Here is a 17,271-nt window from a genome sequence, read left to right as displayed (position 1 = left end):
TTTGGAACAAACCCACAAATCTCTAATGATCGAGTAAAACCTGACCATCAGATTCCTTCATCTGGTCAAGCTTCCTCTTCATGTTTGTAGCATAGTCATGTGCGAGCCGGTGCAACTGTTTATTCTCATGCTTGAGCCCTCTAATCTCCTGTTTGAGACTCATCACTTCAGCCGCCAATGATTCAACTTGGCGGGTTCGAGCAAATAGGCGTTGGGCCATATTAGACACAGAACCTGTACACTGAACACTGAGAGCCAGAGAATCCTTAACAGCCAACTCATCAGACCGTTTGGAAAGTAGTCTGTTATCTTTGGGAGTGAGAAGGTTCCTGGCCACCACCGCAACGGTCATATCATTCTTCATCACGGAATCCCCAACGGTAAGAGGACCAGTAGGGGAGACGAAAGATGGGCGCCATATGTTGTCTGGAGAAGACGAGGCTGCCTCTTCAACAAGGTTCAAGTCAAAACGACGGTCGGAGGGGCCAGACATTTTCAAAGGTGTTGAAGAGAGAAGAGGTCGGACAAATCAAGATTTTAGAAGTGCAAGAATGGAGCTTCTACTGGTGGAGATTCAAGTGTGCTTTGGAACTTAATGCTAGCCCCTATAAAAATCTGCACTCGACGGAGCTTCAGAAATCGAAGAGCCGCTGCTCAGAAATCGAAGAGGTGTTTGCTTTCTCAAAAGCTGGGCTGCTCAGAGACCATGAGGGTCGATCTCAGAAATTAAAGAGGCGTTTGCTTTCTCAAAAGCTAGGCTGCTCAAAGACCACGAAGGCCGATCTCAGAAATCGAAGAGGCGCTTGCTTTCTCAAAAGATGGGCTGCTCAGAGACCACGAGGGCCGATCTCAGAAATCGAAGAGGCACCTACTTTTCCAGCCTTGTCAGCACCTGTCACACGCACACTCAGCTTTGCGGAAATTATGGGCATTCTGTCGAAGATTTCTGGTGAAGTAGAAAGCACATGAATCTTACTGTTCAATCACCCACTTCCCACACGCAACAGTAGCTCATGGGTACCACAAATAACTTTGCCAAAGTTCTCTGACAAAGTTGAGACACATGAAGCTTGCAGCTCCCACTACATCGCTCTGACCAAGAAGGGTAAAAGAATAGCAAAGAAACAGCACTAACAAAGTTTAGACACATAAATTTTAAAGGTCTAGCTACCATATTATTACCCACAAGGGTAAAGGAACAGTACCACTGCTGGATAATTGGAAAGTCCCTGTGTGTCAACCTCTGTGCTTCGTGGCAAGGTAGACTAGCAAACATGCCCAACCTTTACTCACATTCGAGAAAACACTCCCAACAAGATTGCTTGCTCCAAAATCGAAGAGGCACCGCCCTCCGAATCTCGAGAGCCAGACTCCCAACATGATTACTTTCTCAAAAATTGAAGAGAGGGTAAAGGAACAGTACCACTGCTGGATAATTGGAAAGTCCCTGTGTGTCAACCTCTGTGCTTCGTGGCAAGATAGACTAGTAAACATGCCCAACCTTTACTCACATTCGAGAAAACACTCCCAACAAGATTGCTTGCTCCAAAATCGAAGAGGCACCGCCCTCAAAATCTCGAGAGCCAAACTCCCAACATGATTACTTTCTCAAAAATCGAAGAGAGGGTAAAGGAACAGTACCACTGTTGGATAATTGGAAAGTCCCTATGTGTCAACCTCTGTGCTTCGTGGTAAGGTAGACTAGTAAACATGCCCAACCTTTACTCACATTCGAGAAAACACTCCCAACAAGATTGCTTGCTCCAAAATCGAAGAGGCACCGCCCTCCGAATCTCGAAAGCCAGACTCCCAACATGATTACTTTCTCAAAAATCGAAGAGACACCGCTTTCCGAATCTCGAGAGCCAGCCCCCCAGCAGGATTGCTTTCTCAAAAATCGAAAAGGCATCGTTCTCCGAATCTCGAGAGCCAGATCCCCGACAGGATTGCTTGTTCGAAAACCAAAGAGGCACCACTTTCCCAACTTCAAGAGCCGGATCTCCTTGGATAAAGCTTGTCTGTAATCTTCACACGCAACATCAGTTTTCTAGATATCACAGACCACTTTTTCAAAGTGCTCTGACAGAGTTAAAACATGTGAAGCTGGCAGCTCCCACTACCGTGCTATGACCAAGCAGGGTAAAGGAATAACATTACTACTTGTTGTTAGGGAGACTCCTATATATGTCGACCTCCATCCCCAACGGACAGGCAGACCTGCAAAAATGCTCAACCCTTCCTCATATCTGAGAGGGCACTCTCAACGAAGCCTTTTGAAATATTCAGCTTTCTTTCCCCCCGATAATACCTCTGCAAACAAGCTATACTAGAGCAAGAATATCTCATATCATCAGGGTTAAAAACAAGAGTATCCCATATCATGCTTTTTCCCTGTCTTTTCCTTTGGCCTTGTTCTTACCTGCAAGGCAAGGAGAAAGAGAGCAATCAGTCAGCACTTGGAATCAAGCTTTCAGCCAGGAACTGACTGCTTGGAACCCCTTACCTGATTACTTACCTGTCATTGCTCTCGAGTACTCATCTGCAACATCTTATGCTTCCAGGGAAGATACCGCATCTTCCTGAAGAACAGATAGGGCAAGTGAGAAGGATACAAGGAAGCATGTGGAGACAAGCGTAATAGCACACATGCCGATACATCCACTACTCTGTCAAAAGCAAAAGTATCCCATATCAGCAGGGTCGAACGTACTCTAGATTTGATGGACTTGTTTTGACCCTCAAATTCTTCAGTCGGCCTTATACTTTGGAGGAAACCAGAAAACCCTCCAGGCCAGTTCAAGAATAAGCCTGTAGAAAGTTACTTCTTCAAAAGCAAAAGTATCCTATATCATCTATTCTCAATTTTCTTCTCTTTATCCTTCATGCTGCTTGCAAGATAGGGAGAATGTGAACAATCAGCCGGAGCTCTGATTGCTTACCTTGTCTGTCACCTCTTTCAGCAGATCCCTTAGCTCAGCGACTTGGGGGACTCCTACTACATGGTTTGTATCGCGTTTGACCAAGCCTGAAACTACAAGTAAGCTTCAAGTGAAATTGATACATTACCTTGTGCATCTCCATCAGTTAAAGATATCACCCCTGGATGGAGGAAGAGTAATTCCAGAAAATATGCCACATTTACCTATGAGACAGATAAGGCAAGTCAAGACGATACCACACTCCGGTACTTAGAAGTTTCGTGATTACGAGATCATTCTCCCACAATATTTTTTAATGTCATTTGTACTAAATCATTCACTTGTACTCACTAAAGGAGAGATTGAACCTATGTACTTGTGTAAACCCTTCACAATTAATGAGAACTCCTCTATTCCGTGGACGTAGCCAATCTGGATGAACCACGTACATCTTGTGCTTGCTTTCCTATCTCTATCCATTTATATACTTATCCACACTAATGACCGGAGCAATCTAGCGAAGATCACAAAAAGCGACTGTTTTCGCTACCTAGGATCTATCTTGCAAGAGAACGGAGAATTAGATGGAGATCTCAACCATAGAATACAAGCAGGATGGATGAAGTGTAAGAGTGCATCCGGCGTGTTGTGTGACCGTCATAGGCCACTGAAGCTCAAGGGAAAATTTTATAGGACGGCAATAAGGCCAGCGATGTTGTATGGCACAGAATGTTGGGCGGTGAAACATCAACACGTACACAAAATGGGTGTAGCGGAGATGAGGATGCTTCGTGGGATGTGTGGGCACACGAGAAAGGATAAGATTGGGAATGAGGATATCCGGGGTAAAGTAGGAGTAGCCGAAATTGAAGGAAAGATGAGAGAAAATCGGTTCCGGTGGTTTGGACATGTGCAAAGAAGGCCTACTGACGCTCCGGTTCGAAGATGTGACTACGGGACTGAGATTCAGGGTCGAATGAGTAGAGGAAGACCTAGGAAAACTTTGGAAGAGACCCTAAGAAAAGACTTAGAGTACTTGGATCTAACGGAGGACATGACACAAAACCGAGCGCAATGACGTTCTAAGATTCATATAGCCGACCCCACTTAGTGGGAAAAGGCTTTGTTGTTGTTGTTGTTGTTGTTGTACATGATCTAGCAATAAGAATTATGAGATGTGATTTGATATTTGTTCTAGGTGCCGATCGTTCGGGACGTCTCGATATTCATGTTAGGGAGTTATAGCTTGGACTCTAGGTGAGTGGGCTTTTATTTTTTACATATACGTATATATGCTTTACGATTTCCAGAAACTGTTTTTAAATGAATTTATGAATTAAATGTCATGTCAAGGATGCATTATATCTTAGTATTTGCATTAGTATAGTTTTGCATAATATGGAATGATGCTGCAGAGGCCCATGTAAGTTTCAGGTGAGTACATTATGATGATAGTGGTTGCATTGTGTATGGTTATGCGTAGATGCATTTAGAGCTCATTATCCTGCATCCCGATGTTAATGCTCCGCCCAAGGCCAGGGCTTAGCCTTCACATGATCGTTCACCTCCCGCACTGTACGCTCACCTTGGATCCAAGGCAGGTGCCAGCCTGTCGTACAGACCACATTAGGTGATTCCGACTCGTAGGTGACTTGCGATGCTTCACACAGCCTTCACGTGATCGTAGCACTTAAGCGTATTTATTTACACCCAGCCTGTCGTACATGCCACATTAGGTGGTTCCAACTCGTGTGTAGGAATTGGTTATGAGCTATAGATTCAGCCGTATAGGTCACTTTAGGTGACTCCAGTTGATATATCATTTTATATTGATTTACATCACCTGGCTTACATATTTATCGTTGAGATACTTGACATGGCACATACTTTGGTTTTCATTGCTTTCGAGCCTGATTTCTATATACGTACGTATTATTATTTTCTGAAAAATTATACGGAGTTTTACGGTGAGGGGTTATTATTTTTTTAAAGAGAAATGTTTTTAAAAAGCTTTGTTTTGTTTTTGCCTACTCACGTTTTCTGTTTTTCGCTCCTCCAGGTTAGTTGCTGAAAGTTCGTATCGACGAGGATTCTTGGCGAATCTTAATATAGGTGGCTACCTCTGAGGGTAAGAACCTTACCCACACTATTGTATTTTACTTATGCTCTGACATCGCGTGTGAAATGAGTTCATTCCCGCTCACAACGCACTCTTGTCTTTAGGCACTTTTAGGTTCAAATTTATTCACATTTTCTACATCAGTATCCTTTATGGCTTCGTCACCTTCTAGGTGTCGGCCAGCAAAGCTCGTTTCAGAGTCCTAATGGACATTCCGGGTCGGGGTGTGTCAATACATACACATACATACACACACACACACATATATATATATATATATATATGGGATGTAACATTATACTAAATTAACTTTTGGCCTTGCATGAAATTTGTTACAGATTGAGAATTCAAATTCCAAGTAGTTATTATAGAGTATTTTGCTCTTCCTCCTTAAGATAAATATATCAGCTTCTTATTAGTAACATCAATGGCCACAGATATCTGAAGTCAGTGTCCTTTCCATGAATGTAGTATTTGTTAAATAGTCGTAGCCAATTCCATGTTATCATTTTTTTCTGACTCAGATGGAAGTTGATCCTTGCTTTTCCCCCATAGAACCATATAAAGGACAATCACAATGACTATTGCTCCAATAACTCTGTCAAAATACAAATTTGCTTTGTTAACTCCACATTTTTTTTTCTGTAGGAAAATATGCACAACTAAACAAGTTATAAACTTTTAATCTTCGAATAAAGAAACACTTTTAATAGTTTAAACCCACATGAACAATAACCAGGCAAAAAAGTAGCACTACACGTGATTTACATACGACTTAAATTGTATGTTTAGTGTCCCTTGATTCTATTGTTTGTTAGAAAGTTTGTAATAATGCAGTTCCATTTGTACATATTTCATTTTCCCTTTTATTCTCCCTTATTTTGTATTTTTGTTTTTACATTAAAATTTTTTAATAGAGATAATAAAATTTTTACATTAAAATTTTTCATGCTCTCGGTACTATTCACTTTAACGAAAAATCAAATTTTTACATTAAAAAGTCATTTCTGGTACTATTCACTTTACCCTTTATTTTGTCCTTATCATTAAAACTTAAAGTTTTCAAGCCATTTTCATTAGTTTTCCTTAAAAAAAACTTCTTATTTCATTCTGGCCAAAATCCAATCATGGAGCTTAGGAAAAAGGATCATCGCTGGATCCTTTTTTTGGGGATCCCGAGAATCCCGTGATCGTGACCGTTCATCGTATATATCGTATTAAAAGTATTTAACAAAAACTGACTGTACGATATACGATGAATGATCACGATCACGGAATCCTCGAGATCCCCATAAAAAGGATCCGGCGAAAATCCTTTTCTAGAGCTTAGGAGCTAAGTGCAAGAATATTTTACTTTAAGCTTCATTAAATAGCTAAATATATATGTTGTCCCTCTCATAGTTCCGCGTTTGTATTTTCCGTGTGCAATTTAATGATTGAAAGTTTTAAACCCTAATTCTAAATTATTAGATCATTTGACAACCACCAGGTCCTTCATTATACATGTAACATAGCAGTATAGCACATGAACCAAAATATGTGCTAAGAATGTCCAAATTAAAATGGATAAAGATTCGTGCGTATTAAGCACTGCTTTTGGCTTGTGCTTTTCCTTTCTTCCTTGTCGAATTGATACTAAAATAAAATGCTTTTGCCAACTCCACTAGTAGTTGCCTGCAGGCTGCAGCTGCGCTTGCATGCACACGTATACTACTACAAGTAGTAAGAAATTTTGATTTTTCAGATTGACTTGGATTTTTGACAGAAAATACTCTACACAAGAAACCTTTTATGATCTTTGGCTATGTCACTCTTTCTTTTGGTAGTCACATGATGAGAGAGATAAACAGAAAAACTTTCACGTTATGATAGAAATGGAGAAATAAGAGATACGCAACGTGACAACTTATGATTTATTTGATAACCATTTTGTTTTTAAGCTATAGTTTTGATTTTTTATGCTAGAGATAAATGAAAAAGTACGAAAGAAATGAGGAATTGAAAAGGATGAAGAGAGGTGATTGGAGGGAGAAATTAAATGAAGATTACATAAAAACAAAATCTTGAAAGTAAAAACAACTTAAAATTATCTTTTAATATTTGATCTTTCATTTTGTCATTCCATACGCATTTCTTCTCTGCATTTTATCATTACTTCAAACCCGGCTCCTCCTTTTCATTGTTTCTTTTTCCTACATAATTTTCCACTGTATATAGCATAAATAAGAAAATACAATTTTGCAAAGAAATACTAAAATGATGATCATTTAATTCAAAGATCATATAATTTGGATTTAAATGATTTTTGGTAGGCATGACTATGAATAATGAATTATGTTGATGCACAAAATCAGCGAAGACTTTGGTACAACAGAAAGTGTCAGGTTTTGTGACCTTCGCTTGGTTGCTTCGGTCACTAGTGAGGATAAGTACGTAAATGAATAGAGACAGAGAAGCAAACACAGGATGTACGTGGTTCACCCAGATTGGCTACGTCCACGGAGTAGAGGAGTTCTTATTAGTAGTGAAGGGCTTACACAAGTACAAGGGATCAAGCTCTCAATTTAGTGAGTTCTTGTGAATGATTTAACACAAATGGCATTAGGCAATATTGTGGGGGAATGACCCCTATTTATAGAAAAACTTGTAGCTTTGTCACATTGACATGTGTCATGTTATGATTGGTTCTTGATGTCGACACGTGCTGCGCTCTGATTGGCTTCTAATCTTGACATGTGTCGAGTAGTGATTGGCCTCCTGGTCGGAGGGGAACTCTTCTGGGTCCTTGACAGTATAGCGTTGGCCGGTGCTCGGTAGTTTCGGGATTGGTCAAGTATGGTACAAACAGTGCTCCCCTAAGTTCCCGAGTGAGGAAAACTCCTCGGTTGGGGACTTGCAAGATCCAATCCCTTGAGTAATCACGAAACTTCTAAGTACCGAAGTGTGGTCTGATCTTCATCTGCCCTTCTCTGGAAGTACCTTTCCTCCATCCGGGAATGGTGTATTTAGCTGATGTTGACGCACAAGGTAATGTATCAATTTCACTTGAAGCTTAGTTGTAGTTTCGGGCTTAGTCAAGTGTGATACAAACCCTATAGTAGGAGTCCCCCAAGTCGCCGAGCTAGGAGATCTGCCGAAAGAGGTGACAGACAAGGTAAGCAGTCAAACTTCCAAGTAAGCAACCCAGGATCAGAGGTTTGACTTCGGCTTCCGGTTGATTGTTCTCCTTCTCCTTGTCTCTCATTCAACTGCCAGGATAAGGAGAAGCAAATGGATAAGAGATGATATGAGATACTTTTGCTTTTGAAGAAGTAACTTTCCACAGGCTTATTCTTGAACTGTGCTGGAGGGTTTTCTGGTGCCCTTCAGAGTATAAGGCCGACTCAAAAATTTGAGGGTCAAAACAAGTCCATCAAATCTAGAGTACGTTCGACCTTGATGATATGGGATACTTTTTCTGTTGACGGAATAATGAATGTGGTATGGAAAGGTGTCGTGCTGTAGTGATCTGTTTCAGCTCACCGTTGAACCTTCTGCTTCAATCTTTTGCATGGCAGAAGTGGTGTGCAACCTTTGCATTTAAATGGTCCTTCAGAACATTCCTTCATAGTGACTCATCCACGCTTGGCAGCTTCAGTGTAAAGAGCCAATATCTGATCAACTGTCATGAGGTATTTGCCGGTGGAATTCGTGACCTTGACAGCAGTTGAGGATGAGTACTCGAGAGCAATGCTAAGTAAGCAACCAGGCAAAGGCTCCAGGCAGTCAGTTCCAAATTGGAGGTTTGATTTCAGGTTCCGACTGACTGCTCTCTTTCTCCTTGTCCTGCAGGTGTGGACAAGGACAAAGACAAAGATAGGGAGAAAGCATGATATGGGATACTCTTGCTTTCGACCCTGATGATATGAGATACTCTTGTTCTTGGTGTGGCTTATTTGCTAAGGTATTATCGGGGGGAAATAAAGCTGAGTATTTCGAGAGTTTATGTTGAGGGTGCCTTTTCGAATGCGAGAAAGGGTTGAGCATTTTTGCAGGTTTGCCTGTCCGTTGAGGAGGGAGGTCAATGTATATAGGGATTTCCCAATAACAAGTAGTAATGCTATTCCTTTACCCTTCTTGGTCACAGCAATGTAGTGGGAGTTGCCAGCTTCACGTGTTTTAATTTTGTCAGAGCACTTTGAAAAAGTGGTATGTGGTATCTGGAAAGCTGATATTACGTGTGAAGATTACAGACAAGCTTTATCTAAGGAAATCTGGCTCTCGAAGTTCTGAGAGTTGTGCCTCTTCGGTTTTCGAACAAGCAATCCCGTCGAGGATCTGACTCTCGAGATTCGGAAAGCGGTGCTACTCCGGTTTTTGAGAAAGTAATTATGTTGGGAGTCTTTTCTCGAATGTGAGTAAAGGTTGGACGTTCTTGCCAACCTGCCTTGCCGCAAAACACGGAGGTCGACACACATAGGGACTTTCCAGTTGTCAAGCAGTGGTGCTGTTCCTTTACCCTTATGGGTAATAGTAGGGTAGCTGGAACTTCGAAATTCTCGTGCCTAAACTTTGTCAGAGATCTTTGACAAAGTTATATGTGGTACCCGAGGAGTTGATGGTGCATATGGAGAGCGGTGATTGAACAGTAAGATTCACGTGCTTTTTACTTCACCAGAAATCTTCGACAGATTGCCCGTAATTTCCGCAAAGCTGATTGTGCATGTGACAGGTGCTGACGAGGCTGAAAAAGCAGGTGCTTCTTCGATTTCTGAGATCGACCCTCGTGGTCTCTGAGCAGCCCAGCTTTTGAGAAAGCAAACGCCTCTTCGATTTCTGAGATCGGCCCTCGTGGTCTCTGAGCAGCCCAGCTTTTGAGAAAGCAAACGCCTCTTCGATTTCTGAGATCGGCCCTCGTGGTCTCTGAGCAGCCCAGCTTTTGAGAAAGCAAACGCCTCTTCGATTTCTGAAGCTCCGTCGAGTGCAGATTTTTATAGAGGCTGGCATTAAGTTCCACAGCACACCTGAATCTCTACCAGTAGAAGCTCATTTCTTGCACTTCTAAGATCTTGATTTGTCTGACCTCTTCCTTCTTCAACACATTTGAAAATGTCTGGACCCTCCGACCGTCGTTTTGACCTGAACCTTGGAGAAGAGACAGCCACGCCTTCTCCAGACAACATATGGCGCCCATCCTTCATATCCCCTACTGGTCCTCTTACCGTTGGGGATTCTGTGATGAAGAATGATATGACCGCTGCAGTGGTGGCCAGGAACCTTCTCACTCCCAAAGATAACAGACTACTTTCCAAACGGTCTGATGAGTTGGCTGTTAAGGACTCTCTGGCTCTTAGTGTTCAGTGTGCAGGTTCTGTGTCTAATATGGCCCAACGCCTATTTGCTAGAACCCGCCAAGTTGAATCATTGGCTGCTGAAGTGATGAGTCTCAAACAGGAGATTAGAAGGCTCAAGCATGAGAATAAGCAGTTGCACCGGCTCGCCCATGACTATGCTACAAACATGAAGAGGAAGCTTGACCAGATGAAGGAATCTGATGGTAAGGTTTTACTTGATCATCAGCGGTTTGTGGGTTTGTTCCAAAGGCATTTATTGCCTTCGTCCTCTGGGGCTGTACCTGGTAATGAAGCTTCAAATGATGAACCTCCAATGCCTCCTCCTTCTGGGGTTTTGTCAAGTACTAAGGCTCCGGATAACCACCCTCCGGTGCTTTCTCTTTCTGGGGCTCTACCGACTGCTGAGACTTCCCCTAAGCAACCTTTGTGAAGGCTCCCTTTTGTTTGTTTATTTTGACTCATGTATATGTACATATTTGTGGCTTATCGAAAATATTAATAAATAAGCTTTGCTTCATTTCAATATATTGTGTTAAATACACCAAAGCCTTCTTCATAAAGTTCTTTGAATTTTTGCTTTTGTTGAAACCTGTATTGTTGAAGCTTTGTGAGTGAAGCATGTAGTTTGAGGTAGTGTTCCCTTAATTTCCCGAGTGAGGAAAACTTCTCGGTTGGAGACTTGAAAAATCCAAGTCACTGAGTGGTTGTGAGACTGCCGAGTATTAAGGTGCAGTAGCATATGGTGGGAGTCCCCCAAGTCTTCAGGCGAAGAGAGTTGCCGAATGAGGTGTCTCGCTTGTTACTAATTTGTCAAAGTAACGAATCCTTGTTTCGATGTCACACATTCGCATATGCCTTGTCTAAAAATATTTCCAACTTTTGTGTGTTTGATGCTGCATGCTATTGACTAGACAAGATCAAGTGCAATTAGTAGCTTTTCTCTCTTTTTCATCTTTTCTTTGGTGGAATTGCTTTTCGTTTCCACTAATCAGCCTGAGTGGATGCAAGATAACACCATTCTCTATAGCTCAGATCGCAAAGTTGTCTTCATGAAAGTTGTTCCTTATCTTGTGAACTACAACATCTTCAAATTTGAGATCCATCGGAGTAGTACAACTCCAGAAATTCAGGTATGATGAGTAACTGTTCATCAATTTTCTGTTAACCCGTCAGACTTGTTGTGAGCTTCTAAACTCCATTTTTTCTTGTTCATCTCAACATACTTTCTTCATCGAAGTTTTTCCTTAACTTATGAACTACAACATATCCAAATTTGAGGTCCCTCGGAGCAGTATAACTCCAGAAATCCAGGTATGATGAGTGACTGTTTATCATTTGTCTGTCAACCCGTCAGATTTGTTGTGAGCTTTGAAACTCTATTTTCTCTTGCTCAGATCAGCATGCTTTCTTCATTGAAGTTGTTCCTCAGCTTGTGAACTACAACATATCCAAATTTGAGATCCCTCGGAGCTGTATAACTCAAGAAATTTAGGTATGATGAATGACTGGTTATTATTTTTCTGTCAACCCGTCAGATTTGTTGTGAGCTTCGAAACTCCATTTTCTATTGTTCAGATCAGCATGCTTTCTTCATTGAAGTTGTGCCTCATCGTCTCTTTCATAACATATCAAAAATTCAGAATGAACTAATGGTTAAATATTTCCAGATCTTCGAAACATCATAGCAGCTTCGAAATCTGCAAGAATCCGACTGTCATGTTTGGAGCTTCAACACTTTAATTTCCGTCGCTCAAACAGAAATGGTTCCTTCTTGAAAGTTGTTCATATGCTAAAAAACTATAGGGTGTCCAAAATTCAGCTCCATTGGAGAAGAGCAGAGGTTGCAGAAATTTGATAGATGAAAGGAGGCGGAAGAGGGAGAGAGAGAAAAAGTCTCTTGGGTTGGATTTCTATTTTGGGGCAGATTCCAAGTTTTGTAGCACCTTCATTATTGATGAATTGCTTGTACTTTTGTCCATTATGAAACTTGGGACTTTGGCTTGTTGTTGGATCTATTATAATATGTTTGGGAACATATATAAGTGAATAAATAAGAAGGAAAATTTTGGGCCCTTGTGGGTGTAAAACAAAAAATGTTTATGTTTACCCAAGTGTTTTTGTACAAGTTCAAGGGCATCTTGGGTTTTGTGAACAAAATTTGTTTATTTGGAGCAAGGTTTTGTGTTGAAGCTTTGTAGGTGAAGCTTTGGAGGTGAAGCTTTGATGGTGAAGCTTTGTAGATGAAGCTTTCTGGGTGAAGCTATGTAGGTGAAGCTTTCTAGGTGAAGCTTTTTTAGGTGAAGCTTTTTTAGGTGAAGCTTTGTAGGTGAAGCTTTTTTAAGTGAAGCTTTTCGGGTGAAGTTTTTTGGGTGAAGCTTTTTAGGTGAAGCTTTGTGGGTGAAGCTTTTTTAGGTGAAGCTGTTTGGGTGAAGCTTTTTGGAGGTGAAGTTTTTTTTTTTTTTTTTTTTTGGGTGAAGCTTTTTTAGGTGAAGCTTTTTGGGTGAAACTTTTTGGATGAAGCTTTTTGGGTGAAGTTTTGGAGGTGAAGCTTTGTGGGTGGAGCTTTTTTAGGTGAAGCTGTTTGGGTGAAGCTTTTTAGGTGAAGCTTTGTGGGTGAAGCTTTTTTAGGTGAAGCTGTTTGGGTGAAGCTTTTTGGAGGTGAAGTTTTTTTTTTTTTTTTTTTTTTGGTGAAGCTTTTTTAGGTGAAGCTTTTTGGGTGAAACTTTTTGGATGAAGCTTTTTGGGTGAAGTTTTGGAGGTGAAGCTTTTCGGGTGAAGCTGTTTTTTTTTTTTTTTTTTTTTTTTTTTTGGCGCTTGACACGGTTTTGATCATGCATGTAGTGATAGAATTTGTTTCTTCTTATTGTAGATGTCAGAGCCTGGAAGTTCTAGTGATGAGGGCTCTTCTAGCTTTAGCTCTAAGTCTGAGTCTGCAATGTCGGAGTCTTCAGGGTCTTTGTTAGAGTCCTGTACTAGAGAAACATTGGATGATCTTCCCAACCGTCAAACTTTAGCTATTGCTAGTTCTTCCTCCATGGCGTTGGGTGAGGGGGTTTCTCCTGATATGTCTTTGCCTCGGCGGAGGCATGGTTATAAGCCTGCGCCATCACCTCAGAGTAAGTCTTCCAAGTATTGGCATTGATCATGTATTTAAAGAAACAATCACGTAGGCCTGCCGTGAAGGCTTTGAGGGCAGTCTTGTCGTCTGCCTCGGCACACCGGGAGTATTCATGGCTGAAGCGGCCAACATACATACGTAATGACTCGTCTGGCCTCTGGCGGATAGTGTACAGGTCATCTGCAGAGTGCAAGCGATCGGTTTGGAAAATGTGTTGGGAAACAAATAGTTTCCTCAATTCCTCAAATGAGTCTACCGTCTCAGGTGTAAGACGACAATACCAATTTAGAGCTCCGCCAGAGAGGGTGGAGGGGAAGAGAAGACATCGCTCTTCGTCGGTGTGCATCCGGTATGCCATGGTGGACTCAAAGAGGTTAAGGTGCTCAATCGGGTCCTCTTTTCCAGTATAAAGTTGCAAGCCAAGCTTCTTCTTTGTCTTTGCTTGAAGGGGGGTGTTGAGGATCCTCCTTGTAAGAGGGCCAGGCCTGGGTTGGTTCCAGTCAGGTATTTCAGCCTGACGTTCAGCCTTCAACTTGTTTACTTCCTCAAGAAGTTGTAGGACAAGGGGGTCCTGAGCGGAGTTATGTGCCACTGGAGCTTTCTTTCGTAAATCTCCATCTCCTCTTGGAATTAGGAAGGTTTGATCAAGGGCATGTGATTTTTCCCTGGACTCGCTGTACTGGCTTCCAGGGTATGTCTGTCGGAACACCTCTGAGTCCCCTGTACCCTCATGTCTCTCTAGGACTTGTTGCACCTTCCCCAAGTTGGTGGCCGGCTCGGGCCGTGGCAGGGGACCGAGTCTCTCAGAAATCCTTGGGTCATTGATCTTTGAGCTTATATGGATGGAATTCTCTCGACGTTGCTTCAGGAAATCCCGACAATCGCGAAAGACGGCTTTCGATCCTTCAAACCCTTCAGCAAAGAGGTGTCTCCCTCCGCTTCTCATGGTTCGGGTCGAAGCAACTGGGTTAAGAGAAGCCTCATGTTGATTATCAAATCGAGGGGTAATTTGTTCCCTATCAGGGATATCTATGTCGAATGCATGTGACCCTCCATGTTGGAGGGCACCCAGTTGATGGTTGACTTCCACGGGGGCAACAAGCTCGCGTGTCTGAGCTTGCCTAGCTTCGTGAAGTGCCTCGAAGAGCTTCTCATATTGCTCCTGGAGGACCTCATTCCTCATTGCTATCTTGTTGTTCTGAGCTTCCAACTCATCGACTTTAGCTTGAAGAAGAACTCGTTTTCCTTCCTTCTTTCGTTGTTTCGCACTATGTGCAAGGGGGGTGTCATTCTGTGTGCTGTGGCTTCCTTCGCTTCCCATGCTGGAGAGGGATGCCTGATCAAAAGAAAGTGTACGAATGATAGAAACCAGCTTGACACAGCTGAAGAGAGTAGGAATAAGTGTCGTTTCCCACAGACGGCGCCAAATGTTGATGCACAAAATCAGCGAAGACTTTGGTACAACAGAAAGTGTCAGGTTTTGTGACCTTCGCTTGGTTGCTTCGGTCACTAGTGAGGATAAGTACGTAAATGAATAGAGACAGAGAAGCAAACACAGGATGTACGTGGTTCACCCAGATTGGCTACGTCCACGGAGTAGAGGAGTTCTTATTAGTAGTGAAGGGCTTACACAAGTACAAGGGATCAAGCTCTCAATTTAGTGAGTTCTTGTGAATGATTTAACACAAATGGCATTAGGCAATATTGTGGGGGAATGACCCCTATTTATAGAAAAACTTGTAGCTTTGTCACATTGACATGTGTCATGTTATGATTGGTTCTTGATGTCGACACGTGCTGCGCTCTGATTGGCTTCTAATCTTGACACGTGTCGAGTAGTGATTGGCCTCCTGGTCGGAGGGGAACTCTTCTGGGTCCTTGACAGTATAGCGTTGGCCGGTGCTCGGTAGTTTCGGGATTGGTCAAGTATGGTACAAACAAATTAAAATATTAAATGATTCAAATTGTTGAAAAAAACTACGAAGTAGACTACAAAATGTGTGTCAAAAAATACCTCTCCTGATCCTAAACCTATAATGATTTTTCTATGCATATAGCCAAAAAAAAAAAACAAATGAAGACTAAAATTTAAACGAATTGATTATCAAACATGCCCCTATAAATTTTCTCGTTAACCATGCCCCTATAAATTTTGTTGTTAACCATGCCCTTAGTTTACCTCCTTAACCATGCCTATTTTTGAGCAACTTACTCGAGTCATTTGCACGTCATCACATTCTTGTTCTGGTGTAAGATACATGCCGCCGAAGACATCAATTTAAAGAAATTCAGGGAGTGGAAAAGACAAGACCTAAAACTTCGAATTAATATAATCATGCTTAACCAAATATTTCAATTATATCATAATATATAACGGGAAATAACAAAAAAAACAGATCCAAAAAACATATTATCATCCGGAATGGCCAAACCAACCTTGTGTCATTAATATAAAGCAGCTTGACATTATTCTCAAAATACTTGATCACCACATTAAGAAACAAAGAGATCTTATTCTCCGAGACGCCGCTCTCGCTTACATGGCATACCACGGTGAAAAACCACCATTTGAATCAACAAAAGTTCAGGACACAAAAATTCAGACAGTATTATACGAAGATATATAAACAGGTCGTTGTTTGGTTTTCGGTAAGTATGGCAGACTTCAACTGGGAAACTCAATTGGCTCCTTCTGTACCGCTTTGTGTACAATCGTACTTTGTTCCTTCAAATGAACTGTATAGAAACCAGTGGCCGGGGCAGATGTAACTACGGTCGTTTAGAGTCGCTTAGCTAAACTTTAACATTACGCTTAACGGTTAAGAATCTTACTCGCGAGGTCATGTTCGGCCGCAATTTCTTGGTGATTAATCTTGACGATTGGTAATATTTTCTAAACATGACTGCCTAACAACAGAAGATTGTTGTGCATGCATATCGAGAGAGCAAACAAACCTGTCCAAAATAAGAGCAGCAATAGCCATTGTATAGACTAAGAATACAAAATGGCTCATTCCCTGGTTTAGAGCTAGACTAGCAATTACGTTCTGACCTGCATAGCCAGACTGCAAGAGAATCACAGCTGTGAGTAGCTTTGCCCAACAGATTAGGTTAACCAAAGACTCACTAAACATTGTCCTAATCTGGTTTTGTCTCTCTAATCAAATCACGAAACAAAAGCTTATGAGCTATGTAAGGTGTAGAGGCCATAAACGATTCATTATATAGACTCCTAGCCTGAGACCTTTTTCAAATTCAAGTACTCAATGATGCAGTGAATTCTAAAACGATTTCTTAAGAAAGATATAACTCCATTTTCTGCATAACATCGAAATATGAAAATATGGTAGGGTTTTGGCACTTTGCCAAATTTTGATTGTCCAAAAACATTGTTAGTGGGGAAGAAAAGTTAACTGCACTGAGCAATTTATGGCAACCAAGTCAGAGATTTAGTTGGGTTTTATGCTTTCCAACCTATAATAATAGTATACAAAGAAGTTGTACAAGCATTGTACTAGTGAGTAGCGGATTCCTCCCCGCCCCTAACAAATGGATTTCAACCCTCCAAATATGAGAATCCGAGAAATTAGAAGTATAGGAAGTAGGAAGTCGGATCAAATAAGCTCCTAGTTGATGTGATCCTTATTTTTTGATATTTGATTATTGATTACTAGGGAATCACACATTTTTTTATTGTTTGTGTGTTAGGTGAACGCAAGGGAAAGTAATGAAGTGAAATGATCAATTTTCATACTCATATATTTACTAAACGCATGGAACTTA

The 17,271-nt window shown here is 41.4% G+C and overlaps 1 protein-coding gene across 1 annotated transcript; it reads left to right on the top strand.

Annotated features, from left to right (window-relative positions):
• Positions 1-8,407: 8,407 nt before the first annotated feature.
• On the top strand, positions 8,408-12,442 carry LOC139197531 (uncharacterized). The gene is made up of 4 exons (XM_070825171.1): positions 8,408-11,500; positions 11,608-11,681; positions 11,765-11,862; positions 12,038-12,442. Exon 1 carries the CDS (start codon positions 10,126-10,128, stop codon positions 10,798-10,800), a length of 675 nt encoding a protein of 224 aa, XP_070681272.1. The 5' UTR covers positions 8,408-10,125; the 3' UTR covers positions 10,801-11,500; positions 11,608-11,681; positions 11,765-11,862; positions 12,038-12,442.
• Positions 12,443-17,271: the final 4,829 nt, after the last annotated feature.

This window comes from Malus domestica, chromosome 01, assembly GCF_042453785.1.
Source record: "Malus domestica chromosome 01, GDT2T_hap1".
Classification (NCBI taxonomy): domain Eukaryota; kingdom Viridiplantae; phylum Streptophyta; class Magnoliopsida; order Rosales; family Rosaceae; genus Malus; species Malus domestica.
Note: the sequence above shows the minus strand (reverse complement) of the source record. Positions and strands in the feature narration are given on the sequence as shown.

Coding starts and splice junctions, on each gene's coding strand:
- LOC139197531 (XM_070825171.1), top strand. CDS start 10,126: ATGTCTGGACCCTCCGACCGTCGTTTTGACCTGAACCTTGGAGAAGAG.